Source organism: Ranitomeya imitator, chromosome 1 (assembly GCF_032444005.1).
Source record: "Ranitomeya imitator isolate aRanImi1 chromosome 1, aRanImi1.pri, whole genome shotgun sequence".
Classification (NCBI taxonomy): Eukaryota; Metazoa; Chordata; class Amphibia; order Anura; family Dendrobatidae; genus Ranitomeya; species Ranitomeya imitator.
Window position 1 is genome coordinate 349,645,573 of NC_091282.1, and position 8,916 is coordinate 349,654,488.

General features: G+C 39.6%; 2 protein-coding genes across 2 annotated transcripts; one reads left to right on the plus strand and one right to left on the minus strand.

Moving 5' to 3' along the window:
* The first annotated feature begins 4,784 nt into the window (after positions 1 to 4,784).
* On the plus strand, positions 4,785 to 6,217 carry LOC138672154 (uncharacterized). Its single transcript, XM_069760175.1, has 2 exons — positions 4,785 to 5,075; positions 5,236 to 6,217. The coding sequence occupies exons 1-2, from the start codon at positions 4,810 to 4,812 to the stop codon at positions 6,113 to 6,115; spliced, it is 1,146 nt and encodes a 381-aa protein (XP_069616276.1). The 5' UTR covers positions 4,785 to 4,809; the 3' UTR covers positions 6,116 to 6,217.
* Positions 6,218 to 6,341: 124 nt separating this feature from the next.
* Positions 6,342 to 8,626, minus strand: LOC138672165 (uncharacterized). Its single transcript, XM_069760185.1, has 5 exons — positions 8,553 to 8,626; positions 8,376 to 8,444; positions 7,627 to 7,849; positions 7,183 to 7,342; positions 6,342 to 7,107 (listed from the first exon to the last, which is right to left on the minus strand). The coding sequence occupies exons 3-5, from the start codon at positions 7,658 to 7,660 to the stop codon at positions 6,525 to 6,527; spliced, it is 777 nt and encodes a 258-aa protein (XP_069616286.1). The 5' UTR covers positions 7,661 to 7,849; positions 8,376 to 8,444; positions 8,553 to 8,626; the 3' UTR covers positions 6,342 to 6,524.
* Positions 8,627 to 8,916: the final 290 nt, after the last annotated feature.

The following is an 8,916-nucleotide window of genomic DNA, read 5'->3' on the forward strand; positions in this document are numbered from 1 at the left end:
TTTTCACGGCTCTGCGTTGTAAACTGTAGTGAAACACTTGGGGGTTCAAAGTTTTCACAACACATCTAGATAAGTTCCGTGGGAGGTCTAGTTTCCAATATGAGGTCACTTGTGGGGGGTTTGTACTGTTTGGGTACATCAGAGGCTCTGCAAATGCAACGTGACGCCTGCAGACCAATCCATCTAAGTCTGCATTCCAAATGGCGCTCCTTCCCTTCCGAGCTCTGCCATGCGCCCAAACAGTGGTTCCCCCCCACATATGGGGTATCAGCATACTCAGGACAAATTGGACAACAACTTTAGGGGTCCAATTTATTCTGTTACCCTTGTAAAAATACAAAGCTGGGGGCTAAAAAATCATTTTTGTGAAGAAAAAAAAGAATTTTTATTTTCACGGCTCTGCGTTATAAACTGTAGTGAAACACTTAGGGGTTCAAAGTTCTCACAACACATCTAGATAAGTTCCTTGGGAGGTCTAGTTTCTAATATGGGGTCACTTGTGGGGGGGTTGTACTGTTTGGGTACATCAGGGGCTCTGCAAATGCAACGTGACTCCTGCAGACCAATCCATCTAAGTCTGCATTCCAAATGGCGCTCCTTCCCTTCCGAGCTCTGCCATGCGCCCAAACAGTGGTTCCCCCCACATATTGGGTATCAGCGTACTCAGGACAAATTGGACAACAACTTTTGGGGTCCAATTTATTCTGTTACCCTTGTGAAAATACAAAACTGGGGGCTAAATAATAATTTTTGCGGAAAAAAAAAAAATTATTTTAACGGCTCTACGTTATAAACTGTAGTGAAACACTTGGAGGTTCAAAGCTCTCAAAACACATCTAGATAAGTTCCTTAGGGGGTCTAGTTTCCAAAATGGTGTCACTTGTGGGGGGTTTTAATGTTTAGGCACATCAGGGGCTCTCCAAACCAACATGGCGTCCCATCTTAATTCCAGTCAATTTTGCATTGAAAAGTCAAATGGCGCTCCTTCCCTTCCGAGCTCTGCTATGCGCCCAAAAAGTGGTTTACCCCCACATATGGGGTATCGTCGCACTCAGGACAAATTGCACAACAACTTTTGTGGTCTAATTTCTTCTCTTACCCTTGGGAAAATAAAAAATTGGTGGCGAAAAGATCATTTTTGTGAAAAAATATGATTTTTTATTTTTACGGCTCTGCATTATAAACTTCTGTGAAGCACTTGTTGGGTCAAAGTGCTCACCACACCTCTAGATAAGTTCCTTAAGGGGTCTACTTTCCAAAATGGTGTCACTTGTGGGGATTTCAATGTTTAGGCACATCAGGGGCTCTCCAAACGCAACATGGCATCCCATCTCAATTCCAGTAAATTTTGCATTGAAAAGTAAAATGGCGCTCCTTCCCTTCCGAGCTCTGCCATACGCCCAAACAATGGTTTACACCCATATATGGGGTATCAGCGTACTCAGGACAAATTGGACAACAATTTTTGAGGTCCAATTTCTTCTCTTACTCTTGGAAAAATAAAAAATTGGGGGCGAAAAGATCATTTTTGTGAAAAAATATGATTTTTTATTTTTACGGCTCTGCATTATAAACTTCTGTGAAGCAATTGGTGGGTCAAAGTGGTCACCACACATCTAGATAAGTTCCTTAGGGTGTCTACTTTCCAAAATGGTGTCACTTGTGGGGGGTTTCAATGTTTAGGCACATGATGGGCTCTCCAAACGCAACATGGCGTCCCATCTCAATTCCTGTCAATTTTGCATTGAAAAGTCAAATGGCGCTCCTTTCCTTCCGAGCTCTGCCATGCGCCCAAACAGTGGTTTACCCCCACATATGGGGTATCAGCGTACTCAGTACAGATTGTACAACAGCGTTTGGCATCCATTTTATCCTGTTACCCTTGGTAAAATAAAACAAATTGGAGCTGAAATAAATTTTGTGTGAAAAAAAGTTAAATATTCATTTTTATTTAAACATTCCAAAAATTCCTGTGAAACCCCTGAAGGGTTAATAAACTTCTTGAATGTGGTTTTGAGCACCTTGAGGGGTGCAGTTTTTAGAATGGTGTCACACTTGGGTATTTTCTATCATATAGATCCCTCAAAATGACTTCAAATGAGATGTGGTCCCTAAAAAAAAATGGTGTTGTAAAAATGAGAAATTGCTGGTCAACTTTTAACCCTTATAACTCCCTAACAAAAAAAAATTTTGGTTCCAAAATTGTGCTGATGTAAAGTAGACATGTGGTAAATGTTACTTATTAAGTATTTTGCGTGACATATCTCTGTGATTTAAGGGCATAAAAATTTAAAGTTGGAAAATTGCGAAATTTTCTAAATTTTCGCCAAATTTCTGTTTTTTTCACAAATAAACGCAAGTTATATCGAATAAATGTTACCACTAAAATGAAGTACAATATGTCACGAGAAAACAATGTCAGAATCGCCAAGATCCGTTGAAGCGTTCCAGAGTTATAACCTCATAAAGGGACAGTGGTCAGAATTGTAAAAATTGGCCCGGTCATTAACGTGCAAACCACCCTCGGGGCTTAAGGGGTTAAAGGTTGGTCACACTTGTCAAACATAGTGTTTGACAAGTGTGACCAACTTTTTACTATTGATGCTGCATATGCAGCATCAATAGTAAAAAGATAGAATGTTAAAAATAATAAAAAATAAATAAAAAATCGTGATAGGTGAGAATATCACAATTTTTTATTTGAATTCTTTTTTTTTAACAGGTATATGGTTCCCAGGGCCTGGAGGACAGTCTCCTCTCCTCCACCCTGGGTACCAACCGCACATGATAAGCTTACTTCCTGCATGGTGGGCACAGCCCCATGCGGGAAGTAAGCGGATCAATGCATTCCTGTGTGCGGAATTCCCGCGATTCCGCACAAAGAATGAACATGCTGCGTTTTTTTCCGGAATAAGATTCCGCCGTGGGAAAAAGCGCATGTGCACAAAAAAGGCGGAATGCATTAAAAATGATGGGGTGCTTATGTAAGTGGTTTTTTTTTAGCGTTTTCTTTCGGTGGAAAACGGCCGAAAAAAAACGCTAAAAATCCTGAACGTGTGCACATAGCCTAAATATTAGTACTGTACATAAGTTTCAGACTTATGTGAAAAATGCTGCAAAAGGGTCTGATTGACTCCAAATTTATTCTGTAGCAGAACAATGACCCAAAACATGTAGCCTGTAGTTCTTAATTATATCTTCAACGTAAAGAAGAACAAGGAGTCCTGGAAGTGATGATATGGCCCCCACAGAGCTCTGATCTCAACATCATCCAGTCTGTGTAGGATTACATGAAAAAGATGGAAGGATTTGATTTGAGCAATCCTAAATACATTGAAGATCTGTGGTTAGTTCTCCAAGATACTGTACTTGGACCAACCTCCCTTTTTCTTTTAAAGCTGTGTGCAAGTATACTAAGAAACCTTGATGCCGTTTCAAAGACAAAGAACAGTCACACCAAATATTGGTTTGGTCATTTACTTTACATTTTGTTAACCAATAAAAATAAACGTAACATTTTTATTTTTGAGAGCATTCTTACGGCAGCATTTTTTCTACACCTACCTAAAACTTTTGTATTATACTGTATGTATATACACTTTGAGGACAAAAGTACTGGGAGTCTGGGACACTTACACATTGCACCCACAGGTTTAGGACATCCCATTCTAAATTGTTCGGCATTAGTAGAGAGTTAGTGCCACTTTATAGCTATAACAGCTTCCTCTCTTCTGGGAAGACTTTCTACAAGATTTTGGAGTTTGTGTGGGAATTTTTCCCCATTCATCCAAAAGAACATTTATGAGATTAGGCCCTGATGTTGGATACGAGGGCCTGGCTTGCAATCTACCGTATGTTATAGTTCATCCCATAGGTATTTGACTGACTTGAGGTCAGCGCCAGTAAAGTTCTTCCACACCAAACCTGCCCAATCATGCTTTTATAGACCTTATATAACTACGACTAGTTCCGCTTGTCTCATGTGCAGGATTTTCTTTGGGAAGTTATAGAAGTCAGAAGTCTGCCCTGAGAATGGAAAGAATTAAATCAGTTTTATCAGCAGGAGATATTCACTGGAATATCAGTAAACCTTCTGCCATGTAGCCTTTATATTCATGAGCTCTGTATGTCCGCGCCACCCTACTTATTGACAGCTTTCTGCCTATGCACAGTGTACACAACAAGCTGCTGATCAGTGGGGTGGGGAGTTATACAGAGCTCAGCATTTAGGGATCTGGTAGATCTTCAGCAGATAAAACAGTGATTTCATGAAAATGTCAGCAAGCAGCGTAGTAAGTGATCAGAGTCTTTTTGCCTACATCATGCTTCTCTCAGGTGGGATATCAAAAACCTGCTGACCGATTCCCTTTAGAAACTGATGCAAATGCAAAGTAACCAATCTGCTGTCAACTTTAATTTCTAAAGGGCTATGAAAATTAGATTTGGTTCCTACAGTAAGAGCAATTACTGCACTTTGACACAACTAAGGCTAGGTTCACATTGCGTCAAGTACATGGCGTTAAACGGATGCGTTAAACGCATGTACAGAAAAGGAGCAAAAATATGTGAAATTCGTCGTCACGGTAATGCTAGCGTTAACGCATGTGATCGCGTTTTTTCATTTTGATGTCCGTTTACGAAGTATCCGTTTGTCTGCGTTTGTCACTGTCAATAAAGTTGTTCTTTTTTTTTTTTTTTTTCCCTTTTGTCATTGTCGGGTGTGGGCACAGACTCATTCTCCATTTTGAAAGCATTGAGTGAACTTCTGCTAGCAAGATGTTTGTGTCTGAGCTCGTCAGATTTCGCTTGATGCGGTTGCGACTTCGGCAGAGAAAGCGTAGTTCGCAAAGGAGATATTGGATCCACGAAGTGAATTTCTTGCGGAGTACATATGGTGCCTTTCACACCCTGTATGTGCAGCTTCGGGATCATCCCTTCAAATTCCAACGCTATCTACGGATGTCCATTGAGACCTTTGATGTTCTGCTCTCACATGTGAAGGGTGAGATACAACATCATCGCAGCACTTTTCGTGAAAGCATCAGTGCGGAGCAACGTTTAGTAGTGACTGTGAGGTAATTATACATTTTTTTTTATCATTCTATTGACAAAGACTAGATCTCGGTATCGTGTGGCCTAATGTTCATTTAGCAATTGTATATTCTATTGTAACTAGCCTTTAGATGATCATTAAAATCCTAATTTTTTTTGCTTTTTGTTTTTGAATGTCGACAGATATCTGGCTACCGGAGAAACTTTTGCGTCACTGCATTATCAGTTTAGACTTGGGAAGTCAACAATTTGTCAACTGGTTCGGGAAACTTGTGATGCCATTTGGAACAACTTGCAACCACTTGTGCTACCAACACCAACATCAGAAATGTGGCTAGCGATTTCCCAACAGTTCGAGGATGTGGCTAATTTCCCCAATTGTATTGGTGCCGTGGACGGAAAGCACATTCGGATTCAGAAACCTGCGCATAGTGGTTCCCTCTACTATAACTATAAGAAATACTTTTCTATAGTATTGATGTCGATTGCGGATGCCAGGTACCGTTTTGTTGCTGTGGATATTGGTGCTTATGGCCGGACTAACGATTCCAGAGTATTCAGAGACTCCAACATGGGCCGATGTTTGTACAGCCAAAGTTTAAACATACCCTTATCACGACCTCTTCCGGGGACCGAAGGCCCAAGTTTGCCCTATGTTTTAGTTGGTGATGAGGCCTTCCAACTAGGACAAAATCTCCTCAAGCTCTACTCAAGCCGCAGTCTAGACTCCAGCAGGCGCATTTTTAATTATCGTTTGAGCAGGGCTAGACGTTATGTGGAGTGCGCCTTTGGGATTTTGACATTAAAATGGCGGATTTTACTAACCTGCATGCAACTGCAACCAGAAAATGTGGACCGTGTTGTGAAGGCGTGCATCTGTCTGCATAATTTTGTGGCGAGACATGAACCCCAGGTGGTAGACCCCGATGATTGTGAGTCGAACCTCAGTAGCATTGAATCGAATGCAGTTCGGTCTACATCACAAATAATGAGGATTCGTGATCAATTTGCACATTACTTCACACATGAAGGCCAGGTTCCATGGCAAGACAGATACGTGTGAAAATATTTTAAAGTCTTCCTGATGTCGTGTAAAAAGTTATGTTGTTTAGCCTGATGTCGTGTAAAAAGTTACGTAGTGTAAAAAGTTATGTTGTTTAACCTGATGTCGTGTAAAAAGTTACCTTATGTCGTGTAAAAAGTTGTTTAACCTGATGTCGTGTAAAAAGTTACCTTATGTCGTGTAAAAAGTTATGTTGTGTTAAAAGTTAAAGTCATACAAGAATCTTAAATTTGAAACAGTTTACTAAATGTTTATGGATTTTTCCAACAAACTGTTGGTACACAGGTTTAACATATGATATCCCATAGGGATGAAAAAAAAGGAAAATATAAATTTACAACAAAAAACATAAAAAAAAAAAAAAACTTGCAACGCGGTAATTGCACCTGGCTGGGGACAGTGAACGGTACTAAAGACTTTGGTACTGCACGGGAGTATTGTCTGCCCAACTGTATGATGGACTGCTACATTGTCTATGAGGTTCCACGGTCGTTTCACCCCGGCCTCTATATTGAGGGTTGTAGGCCGGCATGTCCATTCTTCTTGTTCCCGATGGAGCGGGTTCCTGGGGGCCCACAAATTCCTCTAGAAGCTCGTTCAGTCTTTGTCTAAACATAAGGTTTCTATGTGCCGGGATATTTTGTGCTACAGGCACATAGGATAAGAAAAGTAGCTTCCACTCATTAGCAGAGTATACAGACTCGCGTGCTTGCAGCTCGGTAATTTCTCGCCTCAGGTCTTTGAGCTCACTGCGACATATGTCCTCTACCCGTTGGAGTCCATCCACGATAATTGCATCAGCTTCATCTTTTTGTGATGCTCGCTTGCGTCCACGCTGTGATTGCAACCGGGCACTCACACCTGCAGCAACAGTGCTTCTCTCCACAGATCGTGGCTCGCTGATGCCAGACACATCTTCAGGTTGCGTTGGTTCCACTGGAGAAGGCTCCAGTTCCTCTGTCGGTCTAGGAGCAGCGGTACTGCATATCGTGCTGTAACCCAAAAAAAAAAAAAAATTATTTTCCTTTAAACAATTTTGTCTCGCACACAGACCTATTTGTACTTACGAGCGCTGAGACAATGTTTTTTGAAGAAAGAGCAGTTGGTCGTAATGCACATACGGGGTCACCCGTTTGCCACTTGATCCGCTTGGTGCATTCTGACTGTTCCGGTAGTCACGGACAAAGCGATCGCGGATGGACCTCCAACGGGTATGGACAGCATCGGCTTTAAATTTAAAAAAAAATAATATATATATATATATATATAAAAATAGTAGATAGATAGTTTTGAGATATAGGAAAAATTGTTCATAGTTTGCTACAATAGTTGATATATAAATAGTAGATAGATAGTTGTTAGATAAGAAATAGTTTAGAAATAGTGTATAGATAGATATATAGTGTACAGATAGTTGATAATTGAGAGATAGACAACAAGTGGATAGGTTGATAGGATAGAATTTTTTTTTTTTTTTTTACATTTTCCGATGTTACGTCACCAATATTTACCAATTTTTTTCTTTGAGGTTGTCGACTTCTCCATGTATCGGGGATCAAAGTGACAGATTATTTGATCCCACAACTTCCGGTTCTTCACGATGTCATGGTGGGAGCTGTCGCTCTGGTCCCATATGGAGGGGTTGGCTTCCACAAGGTTGATCAGTGTCTCGTTGTGGATAGTCAATGGCTCTTCGTCAACGACAATCCTTTTTTTTTTGGTCGCTGACTTGGACTATGTAAACACAAAACGTTATGTTGATAGTGTCAATTTCACTGGATGGGCATATTCATATATACAGAGATAGATAGATAAATAGATATAGCAATAGATAGATACATAGATATAGATAGATAGATAGATACATAGATATAGATAGATAGCTATAGATAGATATATAGATACATAGATATAGATAGATAGATATAGATAGACAGATACAAAGATATAGATAGATAGATAGATACATAAATATAGATAGATAGATATAGATAGATAGATTGATAGATACATAAATATAGATAGATATAGATGGATAGATAGATAGATACATAGATATTGATAGATAGATACATAGATATTGATAGATACATAGATAGATACATAGATATAGATAGATAGATAGATAGATAGATACATAGATAGACAAATAGATGGAGCGATAGATAGTTGATAGATAGTTTATAGGTATAGTAGATAGAAAGTGAATAGATAGATTGTTGGTAAATATTGGATAGAATATTTCTAGTTTTATATTTACCACTGGCAGTTGTGGCGACGACAGACGGCTAGGGACCTTCTTTCTTTTGTGTCCTCCGTGTGCCACAACCTATTGTGTATGTAAAATGTAAAAAAAATTATTTTAACATTAAATAATGTTAACATTCATTGGATCAATAAATTTATGCCTGAAAAATTCAACATGTGTGCTATGTACCTTTGTGGTTTTAGCATGTTTTTTGGGGGGAGGTCTAGCAGCCTCGGGCTCAGAAGACTCCTATTCACAATAAACAGGATTGTTATGCCTAGCTCAATACAATGGAGTTTCACACAACATTATTGTGGTTTTTTAAAGTGCAAACCTACCGACTGAGACGAAAAAATCGCAGACACGCTGCTGCTGCTGACATCTGTATCCGACATCTGTGTGCAACAAAGCAATACATGTTTAGTACACACACATCCGACGGACATTACAGACTCCCATGATGTATACTGAGATATAGATATATATATATATATATAGAAATGTACTTACATTTCAGGAGAGCTATTGCAACACTCTGTCACGTGCAGTAGAC

Coding starts and splice junctions, on each gene's coding strand:
- LOC138672154 (XM_069760175.1), top strand. CDS start 4,810: ATGCGGTTGCGACTTCGGCAGAGAAAGCGTAGTTCGCAAAGGAGATAT. Junction 5,076..5,235: donor CGTTTAGTAGTGACTGTGAG/GTAATTATACAT, acceptor GAATGTCGACAG/ATATCTGGCTACCGGAGAAA.
- LOC138672165 (XM_069760185.1), bottom strand. CDS start 7,660: ATGGAGAAGTCGACAACCTCAAAGAAAAAAATTG. Junction 7,343..7,626: donor AACCTCAAAGAAAAAAATTG/GTAAATATTGGT, acceptor TTAAATTTAAAG/CCGATGCTGTCCATACCCGT. Junction 7,108..7,182: donor AAAACATTGTCTCAGCGCTC/GTAAGTACAAAT, acceptor TTTGGGTTACAG/CACGATATGCAGTACCGCTG.